This window comes from Myxocyprinus asiaticus, chromosome 40, assembly GCF_019703515.2.
Source record: "Myxocyprinus asiaticus isolate MX2 ecotype Aquarium Trade chromosome 40, UBuf_Myxa_2, whole genome shotgun sequence".
Classification (NCBI taxonomy): Eukaryota; Metazoa; Chordata; class Actinopteri; order Cypriniformes; family Catostomidae; genus Myxocyprinus; species Myxocyprinus asiaticus.
Genome location: NC_059383.1, coordinates 27684612 through 27709378, shown reverse-complemented (window position 1 = coordinate 27709378; position 24767 = coordinate 27684612). Strand labels below are relative to the sequence as shown.

Here is a 24767-nt window from a genome sequence, read left to right as displayed (position 1 = left end):
AGACCCGATTCCATTGATTTTATCAATAAACAAAAAAAAAATTCAAAAACATTTCACAGGTATCTGTGGAGGGATTTAGGGAGGCTCTAGCTGGATTAAGTAGTTTGTTAATGGTATTAAACAGAACTCCAGGAGAGTTAGAGCGTCGAGAGATAATATTAGAAAAATAATTTGCTCTTGCATCTTTCACAGCTTTTTGATAGTTAGACAGAGCTTCCCTCAAAACTTGAAGAGAGACATAAAGCTTATTTTTCTTCCACTTCTGTTCTGCCTTTCTGCAATCCTGTCTGAGTGCACGTGTATGGTCATTTAACCATGGTTGGTTTTTAAATTTATGCATCTTAACTTTGTATGGAGCAACAGAGTCAAGAATGTCAGAACAAGAGTTAAACACAGTAACTAACTCCTCTGGGCCAACTGAGGATGAAGGAGACTCAATAAAAGCTGTGAAAGAGAAGGCTCTAAAAGCATCCATGAAGTCTAGAGCTGTGGATGAAGTTAAGCAAGAGCAGGAAGAAGGCTGATGGCTAGGACATCCACATGAAGCAGTAACATTAAAAATAACAGGCATATGGTCAGACAAACAGAAATGACCAACATCTACATCACAGAGTGGAAGACCTAATGATAAAACAAGATCCAATGTGTGACCTTTCTCATGGGTAGGGCCAGTAACAAACTGAGTAATATTAAATGAGTACACTAAATCCAGAAAATGCAACCAAAGGCTTTGCAGGGCAACAAATGTGAATGTTAAAATCCCCAACAATTAAAATATTGTCTGACATAGGTAGAATATATGACAAAAAATCTGAAAATTCCTGAATAAAAACTTTGTTATACTTTGGAGGTCTGTATACAACCACACCCAGCACAGACTCCTGTAAATCAATCATCATTAGTTGGGCTTCAAAATTCTGATAGTTAACAGTCAGCAAAAGGTGGCATTTAAACCGATGTTTAGAAACTGAAGCTAGCCCACCACCCCGAATAGCAGTTCTAGGAGTGCTAAAAAAGCCACATTCAGTTAGGCAAAGTTCATCAAGGAGACTAAATTCACCAGCATTAAGCCACGTTTCTGAGATAAATAAAAAGAAAGCGTGCATTAACCAATGCCATCTTTACTGAATTGGAAACCAGAGAATCATCCGATGGGCCACCATAAGCTCCTACCATTTTAAGATAGTGTAGATTGTTTGGATTCACGCTCCTGGTGCGGTCCTGTGTTTGACAATGATGACTCGCGGCATCAGAGTCCACATTGCAGGGAAATCAGGCAGAAGACCTGAGTGTCTCCGGGCCCAGGTCCTCGCATCGCAATTCTCACGGTACCTGTGCATGAAGTGTGCAACATCCAGATTTCTCCTCATTCTCGTCGAGCTACCTGCTTGTCTGCCATGCTTCCGACTGCTTTTTTCTTGCAGAACGCACATCCAGCCAAGTATGGTTTTGCTGGAACCAGCAGAGTACAATGAGGGTGAAATAAACACTTTCTGCTGCTGGAAAGATCCGTAACGAACAATCAAATGTGAAGTAAGGTTTGGTGATCGTACACCCAACGGGACTGTCCTGTGTGAGTGTAAATGCATAAAAACAAAGCAAAAAGAAACAAAACAAACAACATAGGAGGAGAGCGACGGCAGGCCACCACACAGTACGGCGCCATCTTGAACTCCCAAAGTAAAATTCTATTTAAATGTCGCAGTGAGCAGCACATCTGTAGCGTTTCTTGCAGCAAATGACACACAAATCTCATCAGTGCTTTCATTGTCACCTGACACAAAGCTATTTAAGACTCGTTTATTGTGACACAAGTATTTTGCCCCATGAATGTCTACCGTATGCGTTTACGCTAAACTTTTACTCAAGTGGTGTGGCGAAGATAATTAATTTCCACAGAGCTGTAATCGTGTAGATAATGATTCATAGCGAAATAAAGTTTAATATAAATGTTCATATAATTTAGGGAATTTTAAACAAGTGGATCTTGCCTAATTGCACGTTGTGGATGTCGCATTCTCTGAATTGAAGACCTTTTTAGCAACTATGTATAATTACTACATATACATGCACGGCTAATCCAGATACAAGGAAAACATTATTAGAGGTTAAAAGTATATTTCTTAGATGTGTCCAAGTCTTCACTGAATTATTGTTAGATATGATGCATTAATACAGATTTGATGCTGCCGGGTTTTGACTCAGAAGCAGACCTGTAAATAAAATTATACTTAAACTGTTAATTAACTGCTTGTTATGATTTCTATGCCAATAAATCCACCACACAGGGGGAAAAAAAAATATTAATATTTGCTTATTTTGGTGAGGCAAATGGCTTTTTTGGGGCTTGTTTTTTCCTGACCATGTTGCTTGTTTCTCTTGCGAGATCTGGCAACACTGCAATTGGTAATTCACCCACCCCTTAGCGCAGAGTACTGTCATATTTAAAAGAATGTTATTAACCGTTCTTTTATTTTGTTCTAGCCGGTAAACTTTTGGAAAGGAGGCGTGGTGTCTCATTGGTGCATGTGTGAGAGAGGTTATACATGGCATTTTGCACTGCACTTTTTGGTGATACTACACAAATTAAACTTTTGGAATTTCTTAACCGGAATGAAAAAATACAGTACTCGCCAGATGTCACCAGTTATCGGTGGATCCGATATTACAAAAACGCTATCCGATTAAAGAAAAATGATTGAATATCGGAAAAAAATATTGGAAAATCCGATTATCGGTCGATCTCTAGTAAAGATTACACACTTCGGCTTTAAAATTGTGTGGCTGTTTTCTCTAGTTTACATTTCAAGCTGCTGCTGTGGTTGTGCAGGTATAGAAGGTCACACAGATGGATTAGCTCCTAGCAACTCTGCCAGATCGACAGTCCTCCAACTATTGGCTGCTGAATCCAGCTGTCCTCTGTCCATCCATGCCAGTCTTTTCCCCTGATTCATAAAACCTGCTCTGGATTTAGAACAAAGATGATGAATGATATTTACAGCCTACCAATACAGGTGCTGTAGTTTCAACCTAGCCCTGGTTATAACTGTGTGTAGAGTAGTTATTGTGGTATCCTTTACAAAAATACAGTCTTCTGGCACATTTACTACATATTAACTGCAGGTTTGGTGCAAATAAGTTTTTTTTGCTAGGAATAAATGTGTTACTGCAGCGAATCAAATCACAGAAACTCCCTGAAGCCAGCAGTGTGTGGACCAGTATTTTCTCTTTAGTTGTACTTCAAACATTTCCCTAATATAAGCTTAAATTTACAATGAAATAAACATGTATTCTGTTAAACAACTTGGAGTGATATGCTATATAATAGCAAAGTCATGGTATATCATAGCAAGCAATTAATCTTCTTACTGGCTTATTAAAATCCTATAAAGTGCAAATATAGCTTTCCGGAGGATCCTAGTACACTCACACATGTTGTTATATGCTAATAACGATCTCTATGGCAAACAGACTGTAAATTCTTTTTCATCTGCACTGGATATTTGCAAATACACTGCCACTGCATCTCATTATGAAAGCATGTGTTAATTTCACTATCACTTTTTTGTTGGAGGGAAGAAAAAGAGAGATATGTTTGTCATCCTTCGAGGCTATGTCTTTTTTCTGTGAGCCAATGAGTCAGAGCGCTAATTTCCTGGGCAGGCCTTTGATTCAAGCTGCATTAGCTTTTCACACTTGTTCTAGCCTACAATTGGACACATCACCAGAAGTGAGGAAGGTTACTTGTTGCTGTCTGGTCGCACAGCCATCTGGCAGAGCTATTGGGGTGTGTGTATGAGAGAGTGAGCTCTTCTCTTAGGGAGGGATGGATGACTGATTTGATGACTGAGTTTGTTTGGGACCAGGCATGGAAGGACACCTTTTGTGATTTCGGCCTACTTTATTTTGGCCTTAATATTAGTCGTCTGAGAGAACAACAGCAGAGTGTGCAGATATAAATGCCACCACTACAGTCTCAGGGCTCTTTGCGCTCTCTGACAAACATGTGCATAATCTAATCAGGGCTTTGATTAAAATATTGTTGAGAAACTGTCATTTATATGTGACTCATTGTCACAGACACGCTCACATATGCTCACTCTCTCTTACATATGTCAAAACCCTGTCCCAGACACTTTGTATTCTAACCAGGTGTGATGTGATAAAGCAACAACAATAACTGAATCTTTTCAGTGTAATCAGATTTTTTTTTTTTTTTTTTTGTCTTCCTGCAATATTTTGTGAGTTGCTTAGGTTTTTATTTTTGCCCTGTCATACTGGGTACCTCCGGCCATTGTGAAATCTCATTAGTCCACATATAGCTCCGCATAGCTGTATGAACTAACATTAAAGGTGATTTAAGCAATATTAGCTGTTCTATATCTTCCACCAGAGCAGCCATTGAATTAGCCATGCCCCCTCTTTCCAAAACCCACACTCCAAAGATGCGCACACACAGACACTCTAGAGACTGTTGTGTTGGAGCAGATGGAGGGTGATGGGTCCCCCTGAGCATTTTGCTGTCTGACCCTGAGCATTTTGTGGGAGCAGGATGCCCTACTGGCACTTAAACAAGCACATATGCGATGCCCTATGAACACGTACAATGATTGAAAGGTAGAAATTCTTCTGATTGGCAAAACAAAGAATCTGACCATGGCTCACGGACATATTTTACACTGCTGTTTACCGAGCTTAGGGCTGCTACAGAGACAGGTGTGATATTTCATGGCACCTGTTTCAGTGATATCTGACAGGTAATGGGGATGTTTTATGCGGTTTCATAAAAAACACTAAATATGTTCTGATTGGCAGTGATTTTGTCAACAAAGTTTGTCTGAACAAAGGAAGTGGGAAGGGTAGTATTTTTAACATTTTTGCTTGCCGCTAGTCTCAACAAAATACAATTACACCCTGCAGTGTGTCGCGTCAAGAGGAATAGAACCCCATTATAATCAATGATGCTGTCTACACTGGAAGTCTCTGTTTCAGCGCGTCCATCACACCAAGAATAAACAGGTGTCCCATTCCATTTTGTGCTGCACGTGCTGGCGATACTACACAAATTAAATGGTTTAGAACATTCGTGTCGACACATCCAGTGTAGACAGCCTCAAGCCATTGCGTCGCGTAGCATCAGTGGACGTGCATGGTGTAGATAGGGTGTTAGGCCTAAGCTTTAATGACCAGACATTGTAGGAAAAAAGAGGGCCAATGTCTTTTTTGCTAAAGATTCTTTATTTTTAACCCATTGCTTTCATTGTGCTTTCTTTCTTGCATAGCGAGCATGACGTGGGAGAGGATGACATATACGACTGCGTCCCCTGCGATGACGATGGGGACGATATCTACGAGGACATCATCAAGGTGGAGGTTAGACAGCCCATGGTGAGTGAGACACCATATGGACAACATTCATTGGTGCGTGTGTGAGAGAGGTTATAGATGGGATGATTTCCTGTCATTTTCCCACGGCTGTGCGCAAGTTAACTTCCTCTGCTTACATTTGCTGCTTTGCCTCCTCAATGCTGCAGATCAGATACATGCAGGTAAGTGACATGCTGGACCACTCATGATTGTCTTCAGATCCTTCAGTGCTCCTCTTTCCTTTCCTTTTGTCGTTGCAAACCTTTGAGTGCCATATATATTGTATGCATATGAAGAACACAAGAACCCACAATAGTAAGGCGATATAGAATAGTAAGTTGTTTTTGGCCCATGAGTAGGCCCACATGGAATCTGCACCAACAGAACTCCTGTCAAGTTCTACGCATTCAGTTATTCAAGGATAAAACATAAAAATATTAATTTTAAGATTTTTTCACACAAAAATTAAAGTTCTGTTATCAATCACTTGCTTGATTGCACCTTTTTGGAGCTTTACAGCACAAGGTCACTAAATGCTTTAATAGTAAGGTGAAAAAAACGAGGAAATTCTGCAAAACTTAAGCTCCTTTAACCCTCTGGGGTCTGAGGGTGATTTGGGCCCTGGAGAAGTTTTGATATGCCTTGACATTTGTGCTTTTTTCAGTTGCTTAAAAACATATTAATGGCTAAAGTCTGATAACACTGTATTCAGCACAAACTGGGCTACAATAATATATGAGCAACATGTATGTACATGTTTGTATTTTTGAGAAATTAACGTTTATGTGTGGTTTTTGAAAAAAGTCACTGAAATAAGGCCATATGTCACATGCTAAACATTTGTTCACAAGACTTTTGAGAACTGGATCTTGTAGCCTAGAGTTTTTGCTACAGAAATGATGTGAAACCCATCCTGATCACTCAATCATACAAAACAATATAGTCATTTAACTTTTGTAAGACACTTTTAGTGTTAGAAAGGCCATATGCGAGGAGGCGTGGATGATCATGAATATTGATGTGATTCACACCTGAGGAGACAAAGACCCCTCCCCTGAGAGAGAATGAATGTGAGGAGACTTAATGATTGAATGTATTGTTTGTAGCTTATTCACAAAATCAAGTTTAAGTTAAAAGAAGTAATCTGACTATACATTTTCTTTACATAAAGACTGTACTTAAAAACTTTAGACCTACACTACCGTTTAAAAGTTTTAGATCGGTAAGATTTTTTTAATGTTTTTAAAAGAAGTCTCTTCTGCTCACCAAGGCTGCATTTATTTGATCCAAAATACAGCAAAAACAGTGATATTGTGAAATATTTTTACAATTTAAAATAACTTTTCTATTTGAATATATTGTAAAATGCAATTTATTCCTGTGATCAAAGCTGAATTTTCAGCATCATTACTGCAGTCTTCAGTGTCACGTGATCCTTCAGAAATCATTCTAATATGCTGATTTTCTAATATGGGAATATTTACAGCACATTTTACACATTTACACCCGAACAGATATTTGCAAGCACAAGCTTTGTTGATGATAACGAGGCAGCATGAACACTAGTTAAAATATAATCTAAACATTCATATTATTTTTATTTCATATTACATATCATATTATATAATACAGCATACAATTTAAATACCTGCTTTAGCCAACATTTAAATGTAACTAAAACTTGCCTATTAGGACATATTTCAAATTTCAATACTCTGAATCCTGGCTGGCAAGTCTGTACTAGTAAAATATGTACATTTATATAAAATAGCATGTCAACTAATATGTAAGTAAAACTAAATGACTTACTCATCCGGAATTGTATCCTCGACTGGATCAAGTCGCTCTTCAAAATGCAAACGTTCCTCGTCGGATTCATGCTCTTCTTCTGAGGAAAATGTGAACTCTTCGTCACTATCCAGGTGCTTCCTCACCTGTGTAGCGTGCCATCTTCCAAATGCGCAGAAAGTGAATGAATCTGATGATGAACTTGATGTTTTTTAAGGCATTGTTGGGGGCGTTTACTATTTGCATTGATCGCCTCAGCACATTACCGTATGAATAGTGTGCTCTGCTGGTGGGTGGGATCACATTAGCGATAATTAGTTGAGCCAATAGAAACTGTACATTGCTTTGTTTCATACAGATTACATTGCAGGAGAATATTTGTTTCAAATTTGAATTGTTTTATTTAAAAGTAGACATTTTAAGCTTTCTTTAGACATATGTTTCATGTTTGTGTGATAAATATTCGCGGAGTTTCAGTTCATTTTTGTGACGTGTTTCAGAAAGATGCTCGCGGAGACAGAGACGGCTGAAAGCGCACCCTGTTTATTTTCTTTATTTTACAAAAGCACAAGGTTTTGTTATTGTGAGTGTACACAAATAAAAGTAGACCCTTTATAGTTTCTAATGATGTCTTACACTTATCTGTATGCCCAAAAATGACGGCGTATTTTAAGTTGTTTCCGCTGTTATGAGGAAAAAATCCAGCAGGACGCGCCGGTGCGTCCGTCGACCCCAGAGGGTTAAAGCAGCACATGGTCACTGTATGCTTTAATGCAAGGGGAAAAAACATAGAAATTCTGCAAAACTTAAGCTACATTAAGCCCCATTTAATGCATTTTATCATGTCATAATACATTCTGCGGAATTCTGCAAATTTGTCCTCCACGACCGAAAAAGTGTGAAAAAGTTAGCAGATTCTGACTGGGCCTGCCCATAAGTGATAATGAGCTCACCTTCATAAAGTACACTAAGGTTGATTTGATGCCAGTTGTCATGTCTTTCTTTGCTGGAAAGAAGTATATAGGAGAAGAGGGTGTCCCAGTTCTAATGTCCCCCTGTCACTGCAAGCGAGCTAATGTTAGGTTATTTTAAACCCAAAAGGAACAAAATACCTCCTACACAGAGAGAGGACTGCTGAGTCCCGCCTTCACAGGGATAGATACACACACACACACACACACACACACACACACACTCATATTGAGACACATAATCTGTGCCATCAGCCAGATAATGCAACAAGGACACATTACTCTCTCAGTGTTACAATTACAGCTAATCAAATGAGGGAGAGAGGGGAGAAAAAAAAACAGATGTGGGTTATGCCCCATTTACCCTCCTCTCAAATGTTTTGTGGCTTTTCTCAAAGTATACTTTGTCTTAAACCATCATCGCTATGTCAGATGAATTCCAGATTTGACCACAATTGCTCCCAAATGCTAATAAAAGTGCAACAGATAATAGTGTCACTGGAGTTTGTCCCATTTGTAATTTAAAGTCACAGATGTATTTGCCTTGTCTTATACTGTCAGCTTTAAGCAACACTTTTACAAGGGTGGCCTTCTGGAGTGATCTTTCTTTCATTTTTCACCCTCCCTCTTTGACTTTCTCTGTAACAAAACAATTGTTTGTGATCTTAAATTTCTCTGGATGTGGGCAGGTTTGCTTTGGCCTCATGCACCTCCAGGCCCAGATGTTCATTTCAGCCCTGGCCTCCAGCTGGCGTGCCTTCCCCCGACATTTGTATTATCACCACGCTCCCAAACAAGCTTGCAAACCCGCTCGCATTACACCAAAACCCAGTGATTACATTTAATCACATGCATGATTTTCTATTAGATAATTTTCTGTTGTTATTGTTCTGCGAATTGGCCTCATGTAGTTGAGAGTCCTCATCAAAACCACATTTGTGGCTTTCCTACAGTTGTTTTTTTGTGCTTTAGACTTAGACATTTGAGTTTGTGTTGTTTTGAATGAATGAAAGAATGAAACTCCTGTTTAAACCACTGCGTTATAACCTACAGTCCTTGTCAACGTTGCCCTTGGAAGTTTTGTTGTGAAATACTCTCTGTCCTCCTCCTGTCTTTTGATGTAATGTGCTTTGGTCTTGGCTGTCCTGATTGTGACCTGAATTGCCTTAAATAACAGTTCGGTGCTTTGTGCATGTGTTTAAAGGTGCTGAGCTGGCATCTTAATGGACGAAACCAACAGTATCATGTTCTTTGTGTTTGTTTCTTTTCCCATAACAGAAAATGGGCATGACGGAAGATGACAAGAGAAACTGCTGCTTGGTGGAGATTCAGGAGACGGAGGCAAAGTACTACAAAACACTGGAGGACATTGAGAAGGTGAGTGGGAGAGCTTAGTGGAGAAAGTGGAATTGATGGCTTAGAATTGGGTCAAGGTCTTGCTAGGGTTTTCTGAAGAGAGAGAGGTAGCTCAATATTAGTGTTGTCAAAAGTACCGGTACTTCGGTACCAAGTCGGCACTAAAATTAAAAAAAAAAAAAAAGTAACGATACCAGTAATTCTACAGTACCAGTAGTACCGAACAGCGACTTAATTCGGTACCCGCACACTGTCTTACTGACACACAACTGCTTTCAAATGCTCACACGCTTATTTGAGCGTGTGTTCGGTTACTCCTTTTACACTGAAATGCACAACTAATCAATTTAAAATCATGATATGTCCTAGTGTGATTATTAAACAACAAAATGCTGCAATCTTAGTCTGTATGAGCTGCATGAGCTTTAAATGAATGTGTGAAGCAGACCACTCATACACTGGAAACTCCACAGACTATGAGAATCATTTGTGTTGTATGAGAGATGACAGCAAAGCACTAATCCACTCTGAAGCATTATTTTTATATCATTTATATAATTAAATCACAGCATTTGTGGTTTATGTAGCGAACTGTTTATCCAGAGAAGTTAAACTTCCATCAAAAATATACGTCAAAATAAAAGCATGATTCATAATAAAAGCTGAAATTGAAGAAATTGCAACAGAAATATATTAACTCTATAGTAAAATGTAATCCTCACTATAGAAATAATAATAATTATTATAATAATAATAAATAATGAATAGTTAGTGTAATAATAATAAAAAGTTATACATCACAAGCAAGAGTGCTTTTGTACTGAATAAAAGTTTGTTAAAAAATGCAGTGGTATGTTGATAAGTAATTGTTCTATTTTTTACTTGTTAAACGTTTTTAAAAGTTAAAGTACAATTTTTTGATTAGACACCATTTTGATAATGAAATGAAATTAAACTTTAAAACATGGAATTCTGGAAAAATAATATAAAAAAAAGAAGAAAAGAAAAGAAAAAATATTTGGGGAAAAAATAAAACAGATTTCAGTAGGGCCCTGCTTAAAAACAACCAAGTTTTAGAAACACTTGAAGGAAACATGCATACCATTTCATTTATTATTTACATTGAAATTTAACTTTAAATAGGCTAAAGGAGAGTGTTCAATAGCACATTATCATATTAGCACATTTTTCTTTGATATCGAAATTGGTATCGAGAACCGTGAAATTTCACTGGTATCGGTACCGACTACTGAAATGTTGGGACAACACTACTCAATATAGACACACAGAGAGGACAAAAGATGAAAACTAAGTCTGGTGAGTCAGTGATAAGTGTGCATAGTTGGTCTGTGCAATTATTCTGCTTTTTTAGTGTCAACATGATCTCAAAATGGAAAATTTTTACGTGTTTTAATTCACGTGCTCTTATTGTGTATAATTCATCAGTCCATGTTATCAGGGTACACACAGGTCCTTAAAAAGTATTGTCTAAAATTAACTTAAATTAACAAAATCTAGAGGTCTAGCTTTAATAAGCCCAATAAAATCAAACATTAATACTAGAGGTAGACCGATATATCGGTTTTACAGATTAATTGGTGCCGGATGCTTTTTGGAGCTATTGGTTATCTGCAAAAATCTATGCAGATAGTTACCAATAGTTTTAATCTAGTAAATGTAGGCTATATAAAGCTATATTAAATATAGAGGATGTATCAATGTAATTTCATGATCATTTCAGTGTAAGTATTTTAGTTAAAAGTCACACGTTATGCACCAAATCTTCATTTTTTTTTTCTGGTTATTATTGGGATTTTGGTTGCCCGTCATAGTATGGAAATACTTTTTTTTTTTCACATTCTATAAATTCTTTAAATAATTTAAAAAAAAACTGTAGATTTGGAAGTGTTACCATTGGGATCCGTTGAGATGTTCTCGTGGGCGAACTTGACCTCCAACCTTCATGTCCTCCACAAAAAACCTCCACAAATTGGGTGCCAGTGGTGTTTCAGAAGGGGAGTAGGCCTTCACAATTGACTGCAAACTCGCAGTTTGGCTCCAATCAAATCCTTGTGGATAGAATAAAGTCCTGCCCTACATTTGTTTCTCGTTGAATATCCAGTTTCACACAAAAATCTGTCATGTTATGGAAATGGGTTGCGAATGCAATTTATTGTTGACTTTTACAGATTATCAATGAGTACTGTAAGAATTAAAGGGGTCAAAGAATTTGATGTATCTTCTTAATGTGTGACTGTGAATGGGTGTGTGTGCGCTGCCATCCCTTTGCCCTCTGGACTGGAGGTCAGTCACAGGTCAGAAATGCCATGCACTTGCTACAAAGTGAGAAAACATATCCATTCAGTAAATCAATACCGTTGGCATGAGACTCAATTGAGCCCTTGGGGTATAACATGCACACACGCTTGTTTGTACAAATCGTACAATCTCATATGTGTGATGCTTTACCCTGGCCTGATTCCAATTGTGCTCTCACCCGGAATTTGAATTGTGACACAAAATAAGCCAATGAAATGTTATTAAATGTGATTAATCCCAGTCTTTAAAAAACTGTGAGGGGTCACACAGATTTCCTATTACATACAGAAGCTTTGATTAACAACTGTCTTTTGATTAATTCTTTCTAATTAAGCCAAACGTGTCATTATTGCTTTGCTTTTTGCTTTGCAGTTGAAACAAATTAATTGATGCATTTGCCAGGATTTCTAAGGGTTTATTTTATTTGAACAGCAATCCCGCAGCCACATTAAACAAACAGTATTTGACTTTTGTTTGTCAAAGACATTTACCAGACCATAACAAGGTGCATGTGTTTGTTTGTTAGCTTCAAGGGGATTTATTAAGATACTTATTAAGCTTTGGTTTTGAATGAATGTGAATGAATTCTGTGAGCCATTTCTGGAATACATTTGCTGGATTTTTGTTTCTGCCTTATGTGCTGTTGGCAAAAAAATAAAAAATATATATTTTTTTTCCTGTTTTACCTTTATAGAATTATATGATTCCCCTGAAGCAAGTGTTAACACCACAGGAGATGGAAAACATATTTGTGAATTTAGAGGTGAGTCATCATTCACTGTGCATTATGTTAACAACTTATTATTTTACCTGTTTTCAAAAGATAATGTACAAAAACAAGGGTTGTCAATGGATTAATATCATCACAATCTCTTTTTTATTTTTTTTATTTTTATTTTTTTATGTGGAGTTAATGTGGTAATTGAATTTTGAATTGGCTGAGAAAAAAAACCTCTAAATATATATTTTACTTTCGAAATGTAGTGCATTCAGTTTTAATGGACATTTCTTACAAGACATTTGTACTGTACTGTCAAGGTTAGCTTCATTCATGAGCTTAAATATAGCATTGCATACACATAATTCACTTTTATTAAAAGTCCCATTCTTTTTTTTTTTTTTTTTTTTGTTAATTAGCTGTTATGAAGGCCCTTCTCCATCATTTACTAATAAAATAAAAGTCCAGTTACATGATTGTGATTTGAAATGTGAAATTAGGAAAATGTGTTAACTGCATTAATTTAGCGGCGTTAAACATTTTTAATTGATCTAATAAACTAACACATCAGCTTTTGTAGCCCTTGCATAAACAGATGGTAAAAGCTCATTCCTCACAGTCAGTGCATGAATTTGTAGAACAAATGAATGTTACAAACAGCTAAATGATGCTTGTGTGGATGTTGACAATTCTTCATTTCCGCAGGACATCATCAAGGTCCACTTTGCTCTGCTGAGGGCCATTGACCTGACCATGGTTAGTGGGGGCAACGGCCTGGGAAAGGTCTTTCTGGACTTCAAGGAGAGGTCAGTACTGTACCTCTATGGAGTGTGTCAGAGAGGCAGTTTATCACTGTCGGTTCTGTTATAACATCTCACAGTTTTGTCAACACCTTAAGCCTCTGCTGAGCTGAGCTGACCTCAAGTGAGGGAGGCAAAGTCTTATGCCATTCTCCACCCCAAAACATCCATCAGGCCAGAAGGCCTGTCCACAGCAGCTCAGCTATTTTAAAATAAATCCTTGTCAAAGCCCACAAACCCACAGGGCTTACGAAGAAAATAGACCTGTCTGTAAGAGTCTGTTGCTTTAAGGCAAAATGCTTCCTGTTTTGAGTGCTCTTTTTGTCTCCTGTAGCTCCTGTATCAAAAATCAATGATCAGATAATAGAGAATCAAGGGAGGTGATATAGCTACTATATCCACAATGGATGACAGATACCCAGGGGCTCTAATAAACTCATAAAACCATTCATCTGTATATACGGGGACAAAAAAAAAAAAGATTAGGCCAGCTGCTATACAGTGTCTTTCTTTGTTCAAATGTTATCCCTCTAAAAGCAACAGGACTTAAAAAAGAGCAGAACCTAAAGGAATATTTAATACCAAAATGAACATTTTTCATCAGTTAGTCACCCTCGTTTTTGTGCAAACAGACTTGATTATCTTCTTCTTCCATGAAACTCAAAAAAAGATGCCAAGAATATATGACCTGCTCTTTTCCATACAATGAAAGTGGATGAAGATTTAAAATGCCAAGCTCCAAAAAGGACAACAAAAAAATTATTAAAGTATTAAAGTAGTCCATATTGCTTGTGCACAAAATTCCTAGCCTTTTGAAGTCATTCAGTTGCTTTGTGTGTGGAACTGACCGAAATTTAAGATATTCACTGATAATATTATCCTTTGTCTGAGGGCAAGAATATTAGTGAATAATTACTTAAATTTCGGCTGCTCCTTAAACAAACCTATATTATGACTTAAGATTTGGAACCAAAACACATACTATGCTTACACTCAAACAGATGAAAACATCAGTCATAGAGATGGTAGAAGCATTTTAAAGTGGCCAATTCAGAATATTTTGCCTTTTTATAGTAAATCTATATCTATTTAAATATTTAATCCCATCATAGTAATATTGTACTACAAACTAGACCGCTGTCAAACACAGCTCCTCACATGCTCACAAAATTGCATTTCTTTACACTTGTAGTAAAAACCTTCAGTCACTGAACTGGATAATTAGGCAGGCAAGTTTATTTATATAGAACATTTCATACACAATGGCAATTCAAAGTGCTTTACATAAAAATTATAAAGAAAATACAAATATATATATATATATATATATATATATATATATATATATATATATATATATATATTGTGTGTGTAAAAATAAGAACACAAAATAAGTATAAAAAATTATAAAATAAATGTAAAAAAGTACAAATGATTAAATATTAATAAAAAAAGAATACAGAAATAAAATGATGTAGTGTGATCAGTAATTGCAGCACAGTGTTCAGTCAGTAAATGCACAGTTAGTAAGCATTAACTTATTAGAACAATAGCTTTATTAGATTTTCTTCCTTTTCAATGAACACTGTTCAACTGCAAGGCTTTTTCTCAGGAAATACGCACAGTGTGGAGGTTAATATATCAGAAATATCTACAGATAGGCAATCGTTAACGTTAATGAATGAATATAATACAAAAGACATACTGTTTTACTCACAGACTAAAAGCAGTTTTTCTGTATGCAGCATAGAGTTACAAAGCATGGAGATGCTTATTTCCTAATATAGGTAATCTTCTTCACAGAGCACATGAATGGCTGAACTGAAGTCAGGCGTCTTCTCCCGTGTCCTAGTGCTTGGTGGATGCAACCTCTATTAGTTTGACTTATACACAGATGCAACTTATCTTTGTTTTTTGTTTTTCTCTAAGCAACACGATTTTGACCAGGTGCGACTTATATTCAGGTGCGATTTTATTTCCGGAAAGTACAGTACTACTTTTATAATGCTTTTTTGTATTTTTTTGAGCTTGGAATTATAAATCCACTTCCATTGTATAGAAAAAAGCTGCTCAGACATTCTGCCTAACATATCCTTCTGTGTTTCACGGAAGAAAAAAATAATAAGGGGTTGAAACAATGTCAGGGTGAGAATCAGGACACATTTTTCATTTTTTGGGTGAACTATTCCTTTAATTTTCTCTTGCAAACACAGCAGAAAATATACAAATGCAGATGAGCAGCACATATCCTCACTGAAGTTGGAATGTGAGCAGCTGTACCTTGATTGCCCCAGGTTATTGGTCTGGGACCGCTGCTGATTCAGTTCAGTAATGTGCCATTTCTCTGCAGTGCCTTCGGTTTGAGAAACACTGAGGCTTGACTAAGTGACACATCCTATAACAGTCAGCTTATTCTAGTCATGCTACACTACATTAGACTCTGCATTATCAGGCATTACTGAAAATCTCCATGTCTGTATTTTCATATAAGTATTCTACTCTTGCTATGCTCAGCACAATGGCTTTTTCATCTCAACTGTGACCTACTTAATAAACTTAAGTAGGTGTAACAAAAAATTATGACTTCTCTGCAATTAAAGTGTGTGTTTCCTCAGAGATGAGAACTATGGTGTAGTGTTCTGGTTTATTAAACAGCCAGATGACCTTGCAGTAAGATCTTAGGAATTACCGTTGCAGCAATTCTTGGATTTTGATCTCAAGGGGCGCAACCTTATTGGATCCAGGGTTACAAAACACTCTGAAAAGTGGTTTTAGAGATGCATGAGTCTTACAATGTCTGTCGATTTGAGTGTGATTTTTAGTGTGGATCTTAGTGTGAAGTGGGTGTTTAATAATGGTAAATATCACTCTTTAATTTCATCTCATGCACAGAGCAGCATTTTAATGAAATGATGACAATAAATGGAATTAGCACAAAATGAGGAAATCAATTGAAATAATCACCGCTGGCAGGCTAGTTTAGCGTCATATGCCATACTGCTAACTTTCTACAAAAAAAGTAGATATATTTCAAACCGCATTTTAAAGGAAAGTTTTAAAGGAATAATTCACCCAAAAATGAAAAATAACATTAGGGGTGAGTAAATGATGACAGTATTTTAATTTTTTATTTAACTATCCCTTCAAGAGTATTAAGTGAGCTTTGTTTCTGATTTGTTTTTGTGCATGCTTTTAAACACTTGTTCTCTCAGCTCTCTGCTGAGGACATCTAATTTAAACTCCACTTGAGTGCTTCCATAGGTATCTTATCTCTCGGGTGGGTAAATGACTGCTCCTGATGAGAATTATCATATAGGCACTTATGAGCGGAACCGAGACTTTATATCATATTCATTGAATATTACAGCAGCAGAGGGCTAAAGGGCCATTCTCACATGGAGGGCTGATCTCCACATTACTGTGGTGTAGGTAATGATAATGACAGGGTCGGTTTCACTAATGACTGCATGCTCCTTTGACAGCTTGCCTCGAAATGTTCTGTAAGTCCAAAGAGAAGTCATATTAAAGGGATAGTTTTAAACTTTGAAAATGAAACTTCTGTCATCATTAACTTACCCACATGTTGTTACTTTCTTCCTTGGAACACAAAAGGAGACCTTAGACAGAATGACAGTCTCAGTCACGATTCAGTCATTGTATGCCAACAATCATACAGGTTTGCAACAATGAGTAGTGAGTAAACGATGACATTTTTATTGTTGGTTAACTATCCTTTTAACTGAAACAAACGTGCGATTGGTTTACCTCTGTGACTGTGTGTTTATATGCTGTTTATAAGGATCTAATTTGTTTAAGTTGGTGACAGGGATCGATTACCTCCTATAAAAAGAAAGGAAAATAATAGAGATAGAGAAGGCAGCCCTATTGTTTCCATTTGTCAGTTTGCATAGGTAATTGGCCCATTACAAGGCTCTTCCCTGAGCCCGGCGGGCAGCATCACGCAGAGTCAGCTTGACAGCACCACCTCTCTCGCCCGCACTCTTTTGTTTATGTAATTCCAAGCCTGTCATCTCATTGAGCCAGTCTTCCGTGGGTGCTCCCACTAACATGCACTTTGGCACAACATAGCAGCAGTGCAGCCCCATTCTTACACACAGGGCCATCTTTCTATGCCCTATCACTGAGATCATGCACTTTCTTTTTCTTTCTTTCTTTCTTTCTTTCTTTTCTTTAAGTGCCAAGTCTTTCTTGCTTCACCTTTCTGCCTACCAGCCTATATTCTACACTATGGCCCGATTTACTAAGATCTCAAATAACGGGTGCTAATTTTCTTGCGTAATGTATGAAATTGCGTGTGCGTGTCGTGGATGTTTTGCGGGCGATTTACTAAGAAAAATCGCGCAAATAACTACATGTGCAAATATGTTGGACACACCCTCCAAAAGGAGGCTTTTATGTGTAGTACTTGCGCTAAATGCAATAAAAGTACAGCTCTCACTAAATACCATTGTATTTTTTATTCAATATGGCATTTATATGTTTATTTATAGGATTGATGAGAATGCACATGACACACTTCACTTGAAATGTTCATAATTCACAAAGAAAATACAATATTATGTACATGTTAAGCCATCACACCACTGATGTGTACTTAAATTAAATCTGAATTTCAATCCACTATTATCTTGACCATGGCAAAATTAGCTGCGCACGAGAAAGACACCGGAAGCTGCACAGTACAGAACTTGCGCTCCCTGCTCATTTCACAGGATAACACTTAAAATATTTTGCAATATTTTGGCAGTTAAAAACAATGTTTAAAACATTAATTTGCGACATAATTTGGGCATAAATTGTTAGTAGGCTTATGATGTTATCAGTTATGATATCAAGTTTTAAAATAATCGAATAAAGCAATTTTTTAATTTGTATTAATTTAATTTCACATTTGTGTGTCAATAAAGGGTGTTCCATGTATTATCTGTTCTCAAAGTCTCCTTTTTGTCACAAGGACAGCATGATGCACAGTGCAAATCAGATTAATACTGCCTTTCATTCATATGAATTTGCTCTCGTAGTTTCCAAACATGAAATTACTTTCAGGCTTGATAAATCACTTTGAGGGTGCAATTTGATTCATTTGCATCTAAACTGCCCTTTATTATACGCATTTGGAGGCACGCCACTAAATTGCATATTCATTTCAGGGAAACTTGGCAAAAATTGCCAAGACGTGCTGTTTTACACATCTGAAAGACGCAATCTTTAAAAGACTACGCGAGTAAATCAGCTCTGACCTTTTTTTAGTGTACTATCAAGTTTGCACATGTTTTTAGACATGCAGACTTTTAGTAAATCGGGGCCTATGTGTGTACTATCAGTCCAAACCAAATTATTTTCTTTCTTTGGAAAACAAAATGAGAAATTATTTTAAGCAAAATGCTGTTCTTTTCCATTGAATGGGGACCAGGGACAGCAGTGTTTTATGTAAAAGAGCAGCTTGGATATTCTGGCAGATAATTTCTTTTGTGTGTCATGTAATAACATAAGTTGGATGATTCAGCACGGCAATAGGGTGACCAGAAAATGACAGATCTTTTTTTTTTAAGATTTTTTATTTATTTACTCATTTATTTTTCTCAGAAGAAAATGTGAAAAGACATCAGCAAAAGAGCGAAGTGAAATTTTTTTTTTCAAATAATGAAATCTGACTGGTTATATTTACATTTGGTGACATTAAGCTTTAAACAAGGCTGAATATTTTTGGCAAATTATTCATTTCATTAGAGCAGGACTGCGTCATTCGCCTTTGCCATTCTTCATCTGATTGGCATGTTTCTCTTTTTCATTATGGGATGCGTGGTTCCTCTCTCTTTTCTCTCAACAAAGAGAGAAATGGCCAGGGGATTTTCCCGTTGTGTGCCTGCTATCTTCCACACCTCCGTCTATCGCTCCAAAAAACCAGCTGCCTTTAATTAATTTTGTTATCGCCTCTTGTAAGTCCCTGTGACCTTTTGCAGCACTGCATACCACAGAATGAAATAATTGAGAAGCATTTCAAGACTGTTGACGCTGTGAAAGGCATACTGACGAGCAAAAATACCACCTTGTTTCGTCAAAATCGTCAAGCTGCTTTCTAAAACCCCAACTCGAGAGTGAGGCAAATTGGAGATTTCAGACCAGTATAGAGGTGTTTCAAAAGTAGTTAAACTCTCAAACAGGACTTAAGGCTAAGTTATACTTGCTTTACGTCCTGTTAGGTCTCACGCATGTTCGGGCATTCTAGCTTTTCAAAGTATACCATTTTTACTGTGAGCCCGTTCAAACGTGTTCGATGCATGTCACCATGTCTGCTTTGTGATTCTCTTTAGTACAGTCATCGCATACAGGTACGCAAGGCAACCAAAACTGGGCTACTTGCAGACAGTCTGCATGGTCTGTGATGAGGATAAAATTTGCATCACACGCACTGAGTGTGAGACATAGCAGCCATCAGAAAACTAAAGCATACAGTACTTGAGACTTTGCAGTCAAGCATTTTATTAGTTATTCCCCAACTAATTTAAACGATAGCACATGAATGAGTGCAGAGTTGCAGTGAAACTTTATTAGTTGGTTTGCGTTGAGATTGAGCCTCTATTCGCTCAATGCGTGTTGTGTTAAAGTGAAGGTGAGGGGTCTTCAATGCCTTGTGTCAGAGACTATTACTTCTCTCACTCGCCTGTCACTTCCACTTTGCTTTGCGTTTTCCTTGGCGGCCCTGTTGTTTGTTTGTTTTCTTCTAAGGAACAGATGAAAGCTGGAAGGAGACTGTCTATACCAAATTGTATTTTCTGTGAAATAACATGCATGACAGCTTGGCCATAATCAGAAAGCCGGTGCAGCAGGCGAAAGCACCAGAAGAGAGATGAATTCAAAGAGCATGTGTTTACACAGCCATGGCAAAGGCTTTCACCTTGGGGAATATTCACACTTTAGCAACCCAGGGCTTTTTAATTTCTATCTTTCTCCATCATGTCCAACACTCACTGTCTAAAGTGCCAAAGAAGGGCAAACCCAGGTTTGAAAAGCCTTGACTGTTTCGTCTTTGCAGTTGTCACAATGTTGCATGTCTAAGCTTGGCTTGCTTCACAAAGCAAACAAGACAGCAACACCACAGATTGGAACCTTTATGTCATTTCAACATCCTCTTTTTACAACTTGAATGCTTTTGGGGATGCAGGTTTATTTAGCACTCCTAACTGGAACAGTCAAATCCACAATTCAGAAAGACCACATTTCTTGAGGCTTCGCTGATGATGTGCATTGCTTCTGATTGTTAACTCATTTCTCTTCTACTCTAATTACATTTAAACACACATAATTTATGGGTCATTACAGGGTCAGTAATGATCTCCATTGCACACTAATGTGTGTCCTGAGTAGAACTCTGAATAAAAAAGCACATGTAGCCTGCCTAATCAAATGTGCTCACATGATGTCCACGCCAGACTTCACAACATCATTTTTAATGCTTGTAAAATCCTTTTTTTTTTTTATTGTTAATGTGATGTTAGTTAATTTAGGTCCAGTGGATGTTCAGCACAAATGGACAAAGCATGGTCTGAGTGCTTGTATCAAAGTACACCCATTATGGAACCATGAGTGGAGATAAATTCAACATAAATTCACAGCTTGTGTAGCTCTTGAAATATAACCGCACCTAGCAGACAGCCCAGGCCTGGGAAGGTGTGAAATGATACCGTATGTTTGACAGGCGTTAACACATGTGCAGTCGCCCTGTTTCCTTCATACTTTTTTAAAGCCAGTGTGTCACTGACATTTTAAAAGGAATGAGAAATGCTGTTAACCATGTATTCGTATGTATTCGCATCTCCCACTGTGGGAAGCCGACTATCATGGGATGCACTCAGCTCTCATAACGTCCTTGCCCTTGTGCCCTCTCCTGTCACTGTGTAGGAACACGGCCTTTTGGGGTATTTTTAGAGAGCTGTCCTTGATGGGGTTTTGAGTTTGGCACAAATGCAAAAGTGGGGAATCTTTGCTGTGAATATAGCCTAAAACATGATCTAGTGGTTTACTGATATGGATTTTTCAGTGTATGATGCAGATATGAATATCGAGGGAGCAGGGTGCCCAGTAGCTGAGAGGGATGGATGGATGGATAAATGGATGGATCAATCAATGGATCAGCCGATCTAGGTTATTTTCCATCAACTGAATCAATCAGTTAAGATCTGGGTATAAAGAATATAAAAGAGAGTATAAAATTAGCTTTTTTCCCTTTTAAAATGGTTTAATGCATAGAAGTACATTAAATGTATTACATTTACTGCTGCATTGCAGCCCATCCTTGATTCATGTGAAGATTCCTGTTCCATTATTCCTACATCGTTTAAAGTGTCCTACATAGAGCCCTGTCTCTCCCTCACAGTCCTTTTTATGAGGCACCTGAAACATTTAATCTGGAAATTTCCTAATAAAGAAGACCTTCATGTTCAATTATGTCTGTGACATCTGTTATTACAGCTAATTCCCAACACCTGCCCCTGCATTTTCAATATGCTGTCAAATGTGCGTTTTGGATCATAATTGAGCAGGCCTGCCATTAATCTCCATGAGTCTATTTCCTTGAGGAACCAAGCCTGTCTTGTTCCAGATTAGCCTTTAATCAGGCCTTCTTAGCCCAAGGGCACAGAGGCCCAGACGTAGAGCAGAGCAGCAGGGGAGCCCCCCTTCTCAGCCTAAGACTACAATGGAAAATTTGGGCTAAACTTTCAGTTAGTTTCTCACCCTCCCTGATACAGTAGCAGTGCTTGGCGGGTGGCCTGTCTACTTGCGTATGAATCAAAGAGGTGAGGCTTGGGTCTTTCTGTACTGGTTGGAGTCCATGTCTTGGATTGCATTCCATCAAGATGGCTGCAAAAGCTCACTTCAGAGACCATACTTAATGAGCTGGATTTGAGTTGATCACCATCCCTTGACTCATTAGAGCACATCCAGATGTGTTTTGCCCTCAATAGAGGTAATAATAATAGATAATCCAGTTCGGATTGAAATCTGTTTTTATCTTCCTTTGATCAGACCACCTTTCTTTCCGGGTTTTATCTTCCTATTATGGACACTTCTTTGGAATTGGTTTCACTAATCTGATCAAAAACCATTTGAAGCAGTGATTATATCTTAAAAAGTGGATTTGGCGCCAGTAAGACCACAATTAAGAGGCAAGCAAACCAAGAGTATCCAAGGGATTTGAGCTTGCCAACTGTGCCAGTGTCCTACTTAAATCAGAGGCAAAAATCTGTGCCACACACGTGGTGCTATGTTCTAGGCAAGTTGACTTTGAGTAGCTTCCATAAAGTGCTGATCACTGTCAGGAGTCCATTGCGATATTCTCAATGGCCCAAATGAACATTTAAAGGTGGATTGTGTAATTTCTGCACTACTAGTGGCACCAAACGGAATTACAAAAGTAAAGTATGTTTTCAAACAACCTTTGCCAACACCCCTCATACTCATCACGCCCTTTCGCACTCTCTGATTTCCTATGAACAAATAGGCCATTCTAAATAAAAGATGATAAACGTTTAATGTCGTAATAAACAAGACCACTATAACTTAAACACAATGGACAGAAAGCGTTGCAGAGGAATCATCTTGTCCAATAACATTGCCGGTGTTACGGTTCAACTGGTTTTCATGTTAAAGTTGGAGTAAGCGATTGCTGAGAAAGCTGTTGATATTTGAACTCAACAGCCAAACAAACACACCCCTCCCTTCAGTGCTCCTTCAGAAGCTCCACCCGCCAATTTCATGCACGCTCATTGCCAATGCTGCGTGATTGCAACAGTGTTGTGTGGATCGGTCCGATCCACTTTGTTTATTTTCCCATTTACAGAGCCAGGACTGCGTACAAACACCGGATTTTTTTTTTCAGTGCACACACAGAATGGACAGCTAGTGGATCGTGAAGAGATATTCATGGAATTTGACAAAAAGTGTATTGGATTAAAATGACACACTCCACCTTTAACTTAATCCATCATAATGCTTCACTAAAATTAATTAGATATAGACATCAAAACAGCTGTTGCTTAATGCTGGCTGTCTATTAATTAATTCTAAACAAATATACACTTGTAGCACAGATTATTTTCCTTCAATGGTTTTAAAGATTATTTGAGCCAGAGTACTGAATAGGGCAGGGAACAAGTACCTGAGCACTCAGAAGTGACAGCAGTTATAGTATACATTGTAACATAATTGTATGACTTACATTTTTATTATCTTTTAATATTGTGACTGCTTACAGTACGATTTAAAACACATTTTTAAAAGTTGAAAGAAGCAAGACACGATGCAAATGTGTCCATCTGGTTCATGTGACCAACGGTTGAAAAATATTGCAGACAGAACTCGCTCCATTGCACACTGCCCCACCAAGTACTTAAGTTCCATCTAGAGTATGCGACTGATTTAGTTTTAAGTACTCAAGTAGTCAAAAATACCGTAAAGCATGTCCTCAGTTCTGAATGTAATCTAAAGTCATAGTTATTAATGATTAAAAATTATCTTTATTTTGTAGACTGCTGATTTATGGCCAGTACTGCAGCCATATGGAGAATGCTCAGAAGACACTGGATGAACTGATCGCCACACGGGAAGATGTCAAGTGTAAAGTGGAGGTTAGCACTTAACATAATCAAACCCCTTGACTGACACAAATGCTATTAGGCATTAATCAGTAGAGGTGCTTTAATTCTGTGAAAGCAGTATGAGTTTATGCATCTTTCATAACGCTGATATATATTTTGATTGCTGGTTCTTAAATGCATAATGTTTGACCCACATTTTCTTTTATATACATTTTCAGTGAATATGTGTATAGTGAAGTACATGATGTAATCCTAACTTGTGGGTGGTCTCTGAAATCCATAATGCAGAAATTTACTCAAATTCATCTATGCAAAATGCAGGTCTGACTTTTAGGCCTGTTTCATACATCATGTGTCGCAGCAGGCATGTGTTGAGCTTTCAAACAGTGTTTCTGCTGCTTAACAGAACTGTGACTGTGATTTACCACATTAAGTATTTCCTTTGATAACTTCCATCAATTATAAAATGTTTAGCGTGAGTGGGCCATAGAGAACTAATACAAACCTGATCTGAAATTAAATGAAATCTGTTTTACATGAGGTTTGGGACCACATTTATATACAAATGGTAAATAATTTACAAAGAATGGATGAATAGTTTGCTCTGTTAATTTATGTTGCTTCATCATAGCCTATTTTGAAAAAGGGTGTGTTGATAAAAATGCATTTTCATTGTGAACTCTCCCTGAGTCCGGTGTGCAGTGCTTGTGCAACAAAAACAAGACTCATTGCTGAAAACTACATGGGCAGTGCTATTTCAGAAACACTTTTGTTACGTAACACTGTGGTGCTTACACATGTGATGTAAATACTGAAACCTGAAAAATTA

General features: G+C 37.6%; 1 protein-coding gene across 3 annotated transcripts in view; it reads left to right on the top strand.

Moving 5' to 3' along the window:
• LOC127431080 (guanine nucleotide exchange factor VAV2-like) overlaps window positions 1-24767 on the top strand; it is a 306871-nt gene that overhangs the window by 258323 nt on the left and 23781 nt on the right. For all 3 annotated transcript variants that reach the window (XM_051681326.1, XM_051681325.1, XM_051681324.1), the window contains exons 5-9: window positions 5283-5388; window positions 9405-9503; window positions 12496-12564; window positions 13225-13325; window positions 23869-23968. In XM_051681326.1, coding sequence (XP_051537286.1) covers window positions 5283-5388; window positions 9405-9503; window positions 12496-12564; window positions 13225-13325; window positions 23869-23968 — 475 coding nt within the window. The remainder of the gene's footprint in view (window positions 1-5282; window positions 5389-9404; window positions 9504-12495; window positions 12565-13224; window positions 13326-23868; window positions 23969-24767) is intronic.